General features: G+C 39.1%; 1 protein-coding gene across 6 annotated transcripts in view; it reads left to right on the forward strand.

Annotated features, from left to right (window-relative positions):
• Nucleotides 1-1,044: 1,044 nt before the first annotated feature.
• mark4b (MAP/microtubule affinity-regulating kinase 4b) overlaps nucleotides 1,045-15,912 on the forward strand; it is a 37,579-nt gene continuing 22,711 nt past the window's right edge. For 5 of the 6 annotated variants that reach the window (XM_079482096.1, XM_079482094.1, XM_079482095.1 and 2 more), the window contains exons 1-3: nucleotides 1,051-2,161; nucleotides 10,768-10,959; nucleotides 11,255-11,308. In XM_079482096.1, coding sequence (XP_079338222.1) covers nucleotides 2,111-2,161; nucleotides 10,768-10,959; nucleotides 11,255-11,308 — 297 coding nt within the window. In that variant the 5' untranslated portion in view covers nucleotides 1,051-2,110. Of the gene's footprint in view, nucleotides 2,162-10,767; nucleotides 10,960-11,254; nucleotides 11,309-15,912 lie in introns of all 6 variants that reach the window. The other variant, XM_079482092.1, reaches the window with a different exon arrangement.

A 15,912-nucleotide genomic window follows, 5' to 3' on the forward strand; every position in this document is an offset into this window, starting at 1 on the left:
TTATTTTATAAAACAATGAAGAAATATGTAGCCTATTCTAGCGTCTCAGACATAAGGTTTGTCACAATAAGATAAGAATTCAAAAGGGGTGAGAGGTTTTAACAAACACAATTCACAACAGGTTGTTTAAGAATTCAAACAAATAAGCATGATAAAATCATTGAAGCATTTAGATTATTTTGATGCAATATTTATTTCATAATTTTGAACGATGGTATTACATGTGATGACAAGTTGGTCTTTTGATTGGGTCTTGCAATTATAACCATCCAATTATAACCATCTAACATCACTTTGATATAGTTTAAGAATGTGTCGAGAATGTGTTGCCAATGTCATTTGTGCAGGAATGAAAGCAATGCTAAACTGTGAAACCTGAATGCAATGTTAGTCTTTTTGCATAGCATCTGCCAAATCCATTCATGTTAATTAAAAATATAATTCAGCCGAAGTTATTTACTATTATACTATGGTAGGCTATATGAGACCAGTTTCTTATTGCACTTATGCTGTCTTTATGCTGTTCCATGCTTTCATATGCAAGTATCTTTGGATAAAAGCGTCGATCTGCTCAATGACTAAATGTAAGATGCATTTATATGCAATCTGACAAGTGTGTTTGTTTTACTACTCACTGTATACACTGTAGCACACACTAGAGCATTGCACTGCAATGCCAAGGTCGTGGGTGCGATCCCAGGGGATTTCATATACAACAAATGTATAATGTAATGCAATGTAAATGTATTGTGAAATGCAAGTGAGACAACTGATTTCTTCCCGTGTAAATGAGCACCCAGGGGTGCGTTTCCCGAAAGCATCCTTAGTTCCGTCATTCCAGCATAGTTCGACGATCTAGGTGTATCCCAAAACCATCCTTCCAAGGATACAGAAAGTAATATGTAACTTAATATTTTTGGAGAGAGTCGTTTGTACAGTAAACTAATTAGGCCTTCACTATTGGATATGCAACTAGTAATCAATTACTTTTTCCGAGTAACCCAACACTGGTTCTTAAATGCAATGCATGTTATTTACAGCAGTGACCAGATGAAGGCGTAGTACCCGTTTATTCCGGCTACCCTGTAGGTGTCTCACGATGGCTCTGCTACATGAATGAATGAACCCTTTAGGAGCATGGGGGAAGGGTGTGTGTGTGAGAGAGAGAGAGAGAGAGAGAGAGAGAGAGAGAGAGAGAGAGAGAGAGAGAGAGAGAGCGTCCGCCGCAGCCCAGCCCAGCCCAGCCTATTCTTCTCCTGACGTCCTTCCTTCATGCCAGTGTCACACGCAACTGGGATGTAGATTTTACAGCCGCTGTACAGTTTTTATTTGGTACTGTTTGGGAGCATCGATACACTTACGTTTCTTGGAAAAGGACAACGAGCACCGGGCTTTGTTCGGAGCGCTTTTATCAACCGGGCCGAACTCGTAAAACCCTCGATATTTCATATTCCTTATCGTTTTGTGTGTTATTTATTCATTAGTACGTTTTGTTCCTGGAAATGTACGCGGGTGACTCTTTGAAGGAGACACTGCGTTCGAGGGAGTGGTTTATTTTCTCCGGACAACCCCGACTCGCTGGTAAAAGCTGCAGGGTGTCAAAAATGAGGTTGTTTTCTCCCTTTTGATGCTATCGTAGCTCTGTTCCCGTTTCCTCTTCTGTTCTGCCTTTGCTTTCTGCGATTTCTGTCTTTTGTATCTCGGTTTTTGGTCGGCTAGATCCCCGAGAAATCAACAGACACGAGCAGAACTGTTCACAGACACTACGGTCTGGAAACGGTATGAGGACACTCGGATGGGACATATGGACACAATGATCTAACGCTCGTCAAACCATCGCAGACATGAGCGTCATCTAGCGTTATATCTCGAGCCTCATCCACCGGGATCGCGCGTGCCATTCAAGAAACTCAATCGAAAATGGGGATTGTTTGAAGAGAACGCTTCGGTCCAGCGTTGCTGGTGTTGGTAGAGGGCAGCGATAGCCTCGCGATACTGCGGGCCGGTCGATGACGACCGTTTCTGCTTTCGGAGCCGATTCAGTTAGTGAATACACACACGGACGGCCGAAATAAATCCGGTCCTGCTATAGGCTGAAGCTCCAGGGACGATGTCCTCTCGCGCAACGCTACAGACGGGGAACGACAGGAATGCAGACCACGTAAGTTACAGGCATTGTGACGTCATTAACCTTCACTTGACGAGCAATTGGTAATGACGTTCTATTGTAAAGTAGACTCAAATGGATTGGCATTGTAGCGAGGAAATGATATTATAAAAGCCGTGTGCGTGTCAGGGGCTGTTGTCAAAGTGTAACGCTTCGTTTAATTCCCAGGCATGATTAACAATAAATAATGATCCAAGAAGACGTTAATTAATTTAAGGAAAATAAAGAAAGCATCTTCCCGTCTCCCCCTTAGACCAGTGTCACACATTTCATGCGTCGACATGTAGCTACTGGGTAGACAGCTGTCTTTGTTGTCCTACAGCTCTTAGAGAAAGGGATCCTGACATTGAGAACAACTAAAGCCTTAAATTTGTAGATTGTTAATGTTTAGATTATATCCTCCATAACACAAGTATGCAAGATGCTCTGGGAAAACCTTAGGCCTACATTAAAGTGAGCGGTAGCCCCTTTTATGGCCAGTTAACTTAGGCTTTTATGTTTGTTTCAAAAGGCAAGCTGTATTCAGCTAGAAGTACCATTCTAGCAACATGATACAATTTACAGATGATCTTTAAACTGATTACGGTTTCTCCATCACATCAGGTTTTTTGTATTAATGCTGCCAGTAAATGTGAAATAATCTACTTCTGTATGTGGATTACTCATACCGTGTTTGAGCACACAGTTGATAAAACTGACATGTGTCAACATGTTTTTAAAGTCCCACGTGTGTTACCTCACAATTACATCGTTGACATTCACTGGTAGCAGTGACATGCAAAATATGAGGCTTTTAAAATGTATTTTGTACATCAGCGTGGCAAAAAGGCTGCTATGTTTAAAAGTATAGTGCAAAAACAGCATTCACACATATTAAATTTCTAGCTCAAAGCCGCTATACTTTCCCCTCAAAACTAGACTAACATTTAACTTTCTGGTAATCTGCTCTGAGCTCTTAAATCAACCTTTCTTATCATGCTAGTGGGATGTCGGGTGTCAGTTTTCCTGGTTTTGCATCAAGAAATGTGCAAGACATCTGCTTTCCAGGTTATATTACATGCCGCTGTTTAAATGTTCAGGTGAAAGATTATTGCTTGTTCTTACGACTACTGTTATTTATTTTTACTGCTTTTTACAAAAGCAGCTACTAATCCAAAGGAAGTATTAAACCCAAACTTTGTAAAAAAAACGTTACACAGTGACTGACGTAAATATTAAGTAGTATATAGCAAAAGAAGTGATATTTAAGGTCTTTGATGTTAACATATTTGTTTTACAAAAAGTTGGATAATTCCACGCAAAGTGACTTTGAATCTATGTAAGGTATACATTTTATTGGTTTGTGTGTAATTAAAAATCAAACCCATGATCTTCATGTTGCCATTGACCTTAGGTTCACAGACACAACAGCGTGTTATGTCACAAACAGGCAAACCTAAATTTGTTTCAGCCGATTGGAAGGAACAGAAAATAAGATAGAAATAGCACAAACACAAATCAAACACAATATAAAATGCTTGGGAAAGAAGCACAGATATAGGCCATGTCCAATTTATGAAAGAAATGTAACGAAAAGTGTCATACTTTGTTTAGTCTAAGTTACAGTCATCATGGCAGCCATTACATTTCCCAAAATAAACAGCAATAGTGGAAAATAAGATTGACATCACACTCTTTCTGACGTGACTGATTTAGGAAACAACTGTGACCAAAATGATGACTAAAGCAACATACGTGAGCACTTGACCAATGCACAAAGCAACAAATACTTGTATCAATTAAAAATGACACATTTCACAGTGTAACAGGTAAAATCCAACTTTTGTAAGTTTGTTTCTAGCCTTATTTGACTAAAAGTGTGTCATAGAACAAAAACTATATTTGCGTGTTGTGTATTGTAAACCGTTTATGCTAAAGTGTGGAAATATTCAAAAGAGGAAATTGAATGACAGGGCGAAGAAGTGTTTATGGTATGTGTTCACACATTCTTCTTCCTCTGATGCTTCCTCATTTATGATGTTACTTAAGGAGCTCAACCACCTTTGAAATTGGCAGCCGTGCTTGTCAGTCTGTTATATTTGAGTGGATGTATGTATGTACTGTGACAAGGCTGTTGTCATGGAATGAAATAGTCCAGTGTTTGCAGTGTTTTAAATTGCAGCAAAAAACATTATTACGAGAGAATCAACCTAGACTAACATTAAACCCTTCACTGGATAGTATGTTTCCATTTTTTTTCCAAGATAAATTTACTAAGAGGATTGGTACTCTATTGTTCCTCCGTTAAGCTGGACAATTGATTCAATGTTGGGGTCAGATGGACAGGGTAACCGCAAGGCTTGATGGGGTTCTGTGAAACTGGCCCATACGTTCTCATGCAATGAATGAACAAAGGTTATTGTGTCTGTCAGGCATAGCAAAGCTTAAAGCGGATGTATATCTTTTATAAAGAACATTTGTTCCTTTATTCATCTAAACTACAATACAGCTATGAAAAGGAATAGCGTTGTGATGATCTTATATGTAAATATCTCAGCCACCATATCTTGTTTTTCCAGTCAAAACACAACAACGTTGTGTACTGCCATCAGGCAAGTTTCAATAGATTGAAATCCATTTCAATACAATACAAATTCTTCCTCGGTTTTGTCTGGCCACTACAAGTAAACATGTTTATCTAGTCTTTATCTACCTTTAACTTTGAGCATGTTTTCTACAAATCCGGGGGTGTGTTTAGACCAAGAACGACCATCACACAATTAGCATGTTTTATGCCAGTCATTGTGGAAGGATTACACCATCCTGTTCGATTGCTACACCGACTGTTGCTATTGACGACTGATATTGATGTTGTATCCTGGTGTAGTGAGGGAAGCGCGTGCGTGCGCACGAGGGGGTTATGTTACCGGTTTAAGGGGATGTGGGGGGTTGCAGAGTGCGGTTAGCAGATGGGCCTCAGCCTGGCCTTTTTTGTTTGGCCTTCTAATCTGATGCCAAGGTGAGACTTGTGCTCTTTGGTCATGGGAATGCTTTGCAGCGACTCTAGTAGTTATTCAGATGGTTTCTCTCATGACAGAGATGCAAACTAAAGGGTAACATGCAGCAGAGGGGCATTGGCATTTCAGCCACAATGCATGACTTAGTATAAAGGCAGTTATGTAGAACTTGGTCATTTGTTTAAAATAGAAGCATGTGTGTACAAACGGATGCATTTCCACATTAACCGAGTAAATAATTTATCCGTCCAGGGAATCTTACATTGTGTTCTGTCAGTCTTATCTCACAGGAATTTGTGAACTACTGGCTACTCATACCAAAATGTACAAAAGAAAAAAGCAATAAAACGTCCCAACCCTACACCTAAAAATATATGAATACGGTGAGGTCATAAGACTTAATACGCATTAGCCACCTCGTAAAATAGTTATAAATAGGGGATGAACAATATGGGTTTTTAATGGCCAATGCCAATTTAAAAAAAAAACACTGGTCGACTGCAATTGTTATACATAAGAGACATGTAGAAAATTGGTGAAACTAAATAAACCATTATTGTGTATTACGTGGCTAGTAAGTAGAATGAAGCTTAGCATTAAAACAAACTTAAACCATAAAAAGTTGGACACACGCCATTATGTTTATCTCTGGGAGTTAAATGTGACTCTATGAGAAAATATTCTGGAATTTAAATGTATTGCTAGTACCTACCATACACTATTTGTATCTCATCCACCTTACATGACCCACGTTACTGTGGTCATTTTTCTATGTGTCCAATGGCCTTTTCTGCTAGTGTTATGTGAACAGAAAAAAATATTATTATTAAAAATGATCGTCCAATTGTAAAAGTGTATACTAGCTGCCAATGCCAATAATTAAAATGAAAAATGATCGACCCAGTATAGACGGTTTCAGCGGCAACAACATAAACAAACGTTATGTGGTCAAAACTTTTGGTAGACCACGGCAAAGAATCAATAACCATTGAGTAGTTTTATTTAATTTTGAACAATATTATGAAGTAAAATATTAATAGCAATAAAAATGCATTAAATATAAAAAACATTGTTATGTTAATAGAGGTTGACCGATTGATCGGCCAGACCATTTTGGGGCGTCTGCATCTGTGAGCAGCTGAGCGTTGTTGTGGAACACGCGACGCTGCCTCTTGCGGCAACCAGATTACCACCGGCATAACACTGTAATGTCATCCTCTGCCTGCCTGGTAATTTTTTAACTACCTGCTAACTTCACAAGAAAACGGCAAGCTTTAAAGGTCCAGTCAGTAATATCTAACGGCAAGACTGGAAATGCAACCAACTGCTCACTCCACCCCTCCCTTTCGAAACACTACGACGGCTTATGGCGCATTACATGCAAGGGGACCCTCTGTGTATGTAGATAGAAATATATATTAATTGTGTAAGCTCTTTATATACCTCTGAAGAAATATCTATGTATATTATTTTGCATTTCTATCAATAGATCATCCGAAAAATTATACACTTGACATTTAATCTAGTCTTGTATATTTCATTGATTAAATACACGCACGTTGACTTTCCAGCTTAAATGTGCCTGTGGGTTGGACTCTGTTTGTACTTGGTATTAAGATGCGATTTGGTCGATCTTTCTATCAAATGGACGAAATACGTGCACACAATTTAAAAATGAACATGTCAGGGGCAGAAAAACATAACGTTACAGAGGTTATTCTGCTCTGACAGCCGCGAGACACGCTGAAAACTTTAAGTGTGTGTTAGAAATCTGAAATGAAGAGAATTCTGCTTGCTTGGTACGTTTTTTTTCATTAAACCAAACTTTTGAGTCTTCAGCCAAAGTTTAAATGCTGACTTGTTGTTTCCTCTCGTTTACGCATGTCCGTAGGCGGTCTTTCGTGGCTGTTAAAACGCATTCGACCACAAGAGCGTCTACTTTCCCGTCAGGCTTTCTACTGTCCTATAAAATAGAAAAAGGCTAAAAGCTTAATATGACTAAAAACAAAGTTATGAGCAGCAGGCTGAGTAATATGAGAGATTGTTTCATTTTGGTTTTCACTTAGGTTATGACCATTTGACTAATAGCAGTGTCTGCCACCAAACATAAACAAAACGCATGCTTCAGAACGGTTTGAGAAGGTCCTTAAAAGTTTTGAGCAATGTATTATTACTATGAAATAGACTGCTATCGTGTGCCCTGCAATAAACACTCAATCTTTCTCATTCAAGTGAACTGATTTAAAGAGACATGTCTTCAACAAAAATCGGCATTTGCCAGAGAAGAACCCATATCGGTCGACCTCTATATGTTATAACCAAACACAGTTTGTTGTCAAGTTAACTTCAGACCAGGCGCGAAATCTGCCACAGCTTTATATCGGTTAACTACTAGTTACGAATTGCTATGTAGGGCTGTCACAATATCAAATGTTTACTACACAACTGTTTTAGACAGAAGAATTCATATAATGATATTTTCACATCATTATTGAAATGTTGTTTTTCAGTCAGTTCATATTTAATTTCTCTTTTTAAAGTTTTCTTGTATAAGTTTGTAACCATTGTGGCTCTTAAAACAAATTTGATGAGTCTGATGAGTTATTTATAATATTATCATATGTGTAGAACGATCAATGGCAGTGTCATCGTTGAAACAGCATCCATAGTCTATTAGTTTGCAATATGAAACTGGCCTTTTGTCAATCAAAACCAGTATGGTCCAGGATAAACATTTTGTCTGACAAAAATAATCTACAAATTTGCACATTTTTACCCGAACCTATTAAAAAAAGGCCTGAAGCTGTTTTGTTGCGTTTACTCTGCAATGCAATTAGAAGGGCATGACACGACTTCTATTCAAGACAGGACACATGCGGGATTAAGTCTTGGCAGGATTCTTCACTCCTGCTTGGGCGTACACCTGTTTCTCAAGCACTTTAATCTGACATTATATACTGCAACGATACGCACAACAAATTGAGCTCATTGTCTTGCATTCGTTCAAGAAAGCACCGTGAAAGAGATCATCACTGAAGAAACTGGCTTGAAGCAGTGTTAAATGCTGTAGAATAAAAACAGTACAGGACACAGACCCTTGTAAGGGGATATTGCGAGTAAGATCCATTGCAATGGCAGGATATGTGTCTGGATAGACTGACCCTGACCCATCTCTAGTCCCATGTGGTCCTAAGCAGGATGCTGCCCAGAGAGGAGGCCTATTGTCTTGGTGTGAGGCGGGTCTCCAGAATTAGGTTGTGTTGTGGAATCTTGTTTGGCTATTTTGTTCTTTAAAATAGACAAACAACATTCAATACTTTAGTTCCAATACATTGTGTTAAATAGATAATCAGATGCTTTAGGGTTAATATTAAACATTTAGAGCTTTTAAATGCTCTTTCTAGGCCATAGATAACAAAAGTGTGCATTATGTATGTGTCATGAAGTGAAATCTCCTGGTTGGCACAAAATAGTTACTAGACAATTCAGTCCTCCCGGCTGTGCTTTCATTTAACTCAATCTGTTATTTGTCCTTGAGGTACTGGAGAGTTTTATATCAGGATCAATCATTGTCGACTGAATAGTCCTAACAAGTCAAGCTAAGTGGAAAATTGTACATTGCTTGATAGGTTGCTTATATCTTAAACACAGATTTTGTCAAAAGCACCACAAGCGTGGTGCATTCTCCATCCCCCATCCTAAAGCATCTCCATCAGTGGCCTTCAGTTAAACCCCCATCAACCACACCCCTACCCCCACCCTGCCATATAAATTGCCCCGCGTAATCAGACCGAGCAGCAGTGGAATAATCAATGTGTAGATTGGAAAGGGTGGGACGGTGGTAGGGGAGTGGGGGTGATGTCTGTGTTACTGTGAATGTTCACAGTGCTGGAAATGGGGGATGCAGGAATGTAGCAATAACTTTAAAGCAACACTTTGTAGTTATTCAACTTTGTAGTTTTTCAAAAAAAATTAGTGGCAAAACAACTCTTAACTGGACAAATTTGACTGCCGCTGCTACCCGAGCAGCCTCATAGCGGCTACAACCACACTCTGTAAGTTCTGTGTTCGGGTAGGTATACATAGCCCCGCCCATCCCCTGCCTGGGGAAGAGTGCGATATGGTTTCCAAACAATGTTTTCTGCATTTGCCCGATGAATCAGCTTACTTTATCAATATCACGTGTATTGCGGTGTCCACCGGGGAGCTGTTTTTACACAGTTTGTATTTATACAGCGGAAGATGTATTTGCACAGCTATCAGGGCACAGCACTGCTTTATGATGTTTATTTATTCAAAATAATCGAATGAGATCGAATGAAGAAATTGTGATATAACCTTACCCCATACAGCCAGGAAATATTAGCAGACCATTCCAAATTTCCATTTAATCAGCATTTGTAGTTGTATTGTGGCCATTCCAGTCCAGTGGTCTATTGAATGAAACCTCAGAACTAACATAAAGTTATCCAACAGCAATGTGATAGACTGACAGAATGACATGACACATGAAAACTGTGATAAAAATCCAGGTTGTCACAGAAAAGATAACTTCTCAACTTTTCCTAAATGAATACAAATTATACTGTTGTATTGCTTAAACGTGAATATGAGCTTGTTTTCACTGTAGTATTTGAGGTCTGAAGAAATACAGAGCATCTTTTCTGTTATTTTGACCTGTTTCTCTAGTTTTATTTGCAAAAAGACACAAAATCTTATTGGAAATGTGTAAGAAATATTGTAGTAGTTCACAGTAAATATTAAATTCAGAACAACTGAAAATGGTGTTTGAAATGGTCTCTAATGTTTTCCACGATTGTATAAAGTTATTCATACTGTGAGTTAGAGCATATCACACACAATATTGTTTCCCATCATTCAACTCTCTGACCTGTGAGAAGAAAAATGTCCTTCATGCACAAGCGCAGGGTTAAAGTAGTACCACGTATATGCAGTAAATGTAAACAATGTTGGTGGTGTGTTTACTTGATTGTGTGTATCCACGGTGCCTGGGTATAAGAAGGCCACATGGGTCACATCACGTCGAGGTGTGAGAGCAGTTTAATATTGCAATGCATTCCTGAATAGATTAGATTTAGGTTGCTTGTTGCCTCGCTCATGCTAAGTCCTGAAACAGCCAGACTTCAAACGTGTTAGCAATGTATAGTAAAGTAGAGATTAGCTTGGCTTTGAGACGCCACAGGAAATGTGACCTTGTCCTACATGTCAAGGGATTCAATGGATACTTCAACCCAAAATAAAGATTCATCATTTATTTACTCTCATGGCATTTAAAACCTTTATGTGAGTTTTTCTAATGTGGGTCACAAGAGAAGATATTTTGAGAAATGTCTCAGTGGATGGAGGCCTGTGTTGTTTGGTTACCAATGTTATTCAGAATATCTTCTGTTGTGTCAAAATATCTTCTTTTCTGAGGAAAGAATGTTTGAGAATGACATTAGGATAAATACTGTAAATGATTAAATCATTTTTAGTTTTCTGTGAACTATTCTATCAAGAGTTAAGTACAATGTATCCATAATATTTTCACGTATAATAGATAATTGACTCATAATGCATTGACATATTCTCTTGCTCCCCCAGCATGCCTCTCTCACGGGCAGTCGTTCAGAGAAGGGATGGTCGAGTCGATCGCTCGGAGCCCGTTGCCGGAATTCCATCGCATCCTGCTCGGACGAACAGCCTCACATCGGCAACTACCGGCTGCTCAAAACCATCGGCAAAGGCAATTTCGCCAAAGTCAAGTTGGCACGCCATATCTTGACCGGCAGAGAGGTAAGACTGGGGCATAATTGACTGATTTCCTCACAGCTTTTAGCTAAACCTCTCAAAAGACCCCATCTTATGATGGCAACCTCATTTTACAGGCTAAACAACCTCGCTTCACTTTATTTGCCAAAAGAAAACTTGGCTTTATGAATTGGCTCACTTGAGTTTTTGTACACTTTGACCGGGAGCAATTATGTCAGCTGCTTATAATCTTTTCAGCTGATCGGTCCTTTTGTATGTAATTTAGTTGTCAAGTCAATGTGTCAGCACCATTCCAATGGTTCTGTTTCTGTCTTCTCAGGTTGCAATAAAAATCATCGACAAGACTCAACTGAACCCTACAAGTCTACAGAAGGTAAGAAGTGGATCATTGCGGCTGGTGATTCGGATTATGTCTGCACTCAGTGCTTGAGGCGTAAGGTCATATCAAGTGGCTTGTTTTGGTCAAATTGTATTTGATGGGAAATTTTTTGCAGTGGTCTGTAAAGATATGAACTTTAACCTCATGACACTCATGGCTTAGATTTGCCACTGTTGCAATGCTGGAGTGTGCAGTTTTTTCATGCTGCCAGTGGGACAAAATCAAATGAATGTTGTTTGTTGTCAACTAATTGAAATTGAGAATGCACTGGATTTTTTGCTGTTACAATATGTTGAGCTTTATATTTTTATCTGATCTGGCTGATGGATTATGAAAACCCTAAATATTTCTGTATTTTCTATGAAGTGAAACTTAAAATGGGATTTGTTTTGGTATATTTTTAGCTTGTCTTTTATGCTCACTCTATTTTATTGAAATCTTAGGGAAAAATAATGTGTATAAATATCTGTGTACATCTTTAGTTTACACCTGTAGGATTTGCAGCTATAGGATACTGGGTCTTGTAGATCACAGAAACTATATCATGAGGAATTTATAAGAGAAGAAAGTGGAAATATAGGTATTTATAAGGTGCTAGACATTATTGGCATCTGTGAACAAATGTAATGCATAAAACAGTTCCAAACCCATAAGACTTACCAATGTTTTTCTTGCGTGATATACAAATGTCAGATGTCAGGGACAGACAGCATCAGTCTCTATTCCATTGCTTCTTTTTTTCAACACAAACTAAAAGCCTCAGAATGGTAACTGAGGCTTTTAGTCCCCAACATTCTTCCTAACTTCTTTCCTTTTCCATGGTAAAGAAAAGTCACATGAGTTTGGAACAATAAGGCTAAGTAAACAAATCATTTTTTTGTTGAACTGGCACTTAAAGAATGGTGTTATATTTAGAAAATAGTGTAGTAGTGATAACTGAGCTGATGAGCGATGGCTTTTACTGGTCAAATGCTTCCTGCAGCTCAAATGGTGGATCATGCCAAGGTTGCGGGTTTGATTTACAAGAAACACTCATAAATAAATCCCTAGAAAGCTTTTGAAAGTCACTTTGAATGAAAGTAAATCCGTAAACACTCGGAGAACTGTATATCGTAAAGTATAATGTTCTTCTTGTTTGGGGTGGGGCTAAAGGTGCTCAGTGATCTCTGCAGAGATGTATTGGACACTGCAGTAGAAACACACTTCTGCTTTTCCGTCAGCATTCTTGCAAAAAACTGGATGTATAAGAAATAATAGTACAGACTTTAAGGTGATTGTTCTCCCAAAAATGAAAATGTTGTCATCATTTACTCACCCTCTTGTCATCTCAAGCCTTTAGTACTTTCTTTCTTCCTCAGAACCCCAAAGAAGATATTTTGAAGAATGTTGGTAACTGAACAACAGCGGTACCCATTGACTTCTATTGTATGGACACAAAACCACTGCAAGTCAATGGGGTCCAGTTAACAACATTCTCTGGAAGAAAGAAAGTCATACAGGTTTGATATGACAAGGGGGTAAGTAAATGATGACAGGATGTTAGTTTTTGGGTGAACTGTCCCTTTAAGTTGCAATAATGACTAGAGCTGTGACATTCTCAGTCACCTCTCTGTTAAATCCTGTTTAAAGAAGAACACAAGAGCACAGTCAGCTGACCATGAACTTCCCCAGCAGCTTTCAAAAAGACATGGAATTTGCCTTTAACTGTGTGTGTGGTGTTGTGTGTTGAGGTTTGGGGGGTCGTGATTGTGCTGGTGTGGGGCCTTGCATAAGAGCGCTGTGCTACCTTAATGAAAAAGCTTTTTTGGGCCGTGGGTGAAGAAGAGTAGAGGGGTGTTGGGTGTCCCTCTTTCAGGTCCCTGCAGCTAGGAGCGGCGTTCCAGACAGGCGAACAATGGGGCAGACAAACCCGGAGGGGGTTGGGGGCCCTAGGGGTATGTAACACGGAGAGAACTTCTGATACATAGGCATAGGGGAGAAATTTCCACTGGGGACAAGGGGGACATGTCCCCTCCACTTTCAAAATCCTGTTCGGGTCCACCTCACTTTCAAATGTGTTTCTTATGATGTTTAACCACACGTCGTCATCCCCACGGAGAAGTAGGAGCGAGCAGTTGATGCACACTCTAAAAATAGTTCACTGAAAGGTTGTTTTTAATCACGTGGACAGCAGCAAGCACAATGACAAACTCAAACCAAAGTTACAGCCTTGCATAGGCCTATATGTTGTTTCAAATTTTCTGTCTCTGTGTGATGTAGAATTTAAGCGGTGGAAATATATTAACATATTGTTATAGTTTAAAACGGGTATGTCATGAAACTTTTTAATAGCAATAACATAAGAGGTGGAGTCTCCTCCCTTCTTCTGGTTTGAGATGATTATGTCTCCTCATACCCTGTATACTAATCCTCATACTAATGCGTTTTCATTTGAAACACAAAACTGAGCTTTTCGATAACGCACTCAAATGCAGTATTCACATTGTAGTGTGGATGAGTGAAACAATGACGTGTTTTTCTTCATGTGACACGGTTGTTTTGGCTGGTCTCCCGTTTGATAGCATCATGCATAATTTAGATCGCGCAAATTTTAGGAGATGGAAGATAATTTTTCTGGCATTTATTGTTTGGCAGCGGAGAGCGAGTTAAGTTTAACTTTTGCAGTTTTATAGTCTTTTATGTTTGATGTTTCCCCACTCCAAAACACTGTACGATTATTTCTAAACTGCCACATTACTTATGTAAACTCTGTCAATGATGAGATTATCTCTTCTTCTGAGAGAGTAGGTTACATGTATTCTGTGTATTTGCCAGAGAGATTGTGTAGCGTAATCCCATCATGCATCTGTTTTAAGAGGGGGTTTGGGTGTAAATCAAGGCTCATGTTGTTCGCTACACTAGAGGTTATCAAACTGTGGGTCACACGGTAGGATAGGCTTCAAAAGGTTAATGGCTACCAATAACAGCTTTTCTGAAATCTTGCCATTTGGTATTTTGGTAAAAAATGCTGCTTTGGGTCAGAAGTGGACAAACTTGACCATTGGGTTGTAAATTTACTTTTGGTTTAACCCTTAAATCTCATGTCAAATGTCAAATATAAAAATGTTCCTGCTTCATTTAACCCACCCACCAGCTATATTTGTCTCTTTTTATCACAGCGCTGGGTTGAAAATTATTATTTTCAGTGTAACGACAAGGAAAACAAAAAGTTTTCACTATTTCTAAAAGAGAATGTTTTCAGCCCTATTTTGATGGGTTTCAAGATACATTTCACCTGTCTAGGTGGTTACCAAAATAAAAATGTTTGGAACCACTGCGCTACACAAGACATTGAAGACAATGAAGAAAAAGTAACATTTTACACTTTATAACCTAATTGTATTCCCTGAACCCAACCACTGCTTGAATCTCAGTGACCGCTGCTGAAGCCTTTACTAGAAAAAACAAGTACACTGCATTTATATGCAATGCAGTAACCAAGATGACTTCACAGACACCCATTAATCTCAAAGCTTAATCAATATTAATGTTGTTCTTAACATTGCCTACAAAATCTCCTAAAACTTGACTAGCGAACTAATCTTGACATTATGTCCCTCCCTCATCTTGTATTCTATAGAGGAACAACTCATGTGAGTTTAAGTTACATGAGGGTGGGCTTACAATCATCTTTCAACAAAATCCTTTTATATACAAATAATTGTGGATGTTGCATTCAAAATCTACTTGTAGAAGGCATGAAACGCTCCTGTCGCTTCTGGGTGAGCCAAAGGTTCTCTCTGGCACATCCTGTCCTGATGTTCAGCCCCCCCGGAGACAGCTCTGACCTGAGCTATGGGTGTGCCCTGATGAGACCATCTGCTTTGCTCTCCGTGGCAATCCAGCCGTCAGCCGCTCACTCACTAACAGATCAATGGTATGGAAGTAGTGTGGGCAGAGACTGATGTCTGGAAGCGAAAGCAGTACTTTGAAAGCACACTGTTTCATTTCCAGTGTTGTCTCTGCTAACATCACTAAGACACGTGAATGATTTGCACTGAATAGCCACATAACATTTTGTGTATCTGTAATGTTTCTCAGTGGTTTTGATTTTACACCAGAATGGTACATTCTTTTAAAAGGGTCGTAAGACACTGCTAAAACGAATATTATGGTTTTGTTTTAGATCTAATGCAATGTTTATACACTGTATTTTCCACATACCGTGCATGTTTGTATCTCCTTTTGCCCCGCCTATCTGAAACGAGCTGATTTTTAACAAAGCTCATCGCTCTGAAAAGCGAGGAGTGCTATATTGGCCAGTTAACCTGTGCGTAGTGATTGGACGAATAATGCAAGCATGTGACGGAAACGTAACGCTTCTTACCATATGTGGAACAATGGGTTCCAAAGCAAGTGTACTGACGGGTACGCCCACCTTACTTGCATATACATTTGGGTGGTCTTAGTCAAATCATAACTGACGGTGATTTGTGGGGGTGTGGTTACACAAGATTTTCAGGCAGGTTTGGATGAGCATTCGCTTTTAGATAGAATGCAACTTTTGTTCCGACACTTACATTTTTGCCATTTTATGTGTCTAATACATGCATGGGCAA

Source organism: Barbatula barbatula (assembly GCF_947034865.1).
Source record: "Barbatula barbatula genome assembly, chromosome: 19".
Taxonomy (NCBI): domain Eukaryota; kingdom Metazoa; phylum Chordata; class Actinopteri; order Cypriniformes; family Nemacheilidae; genus Barbatula; species Barbatula barbatula.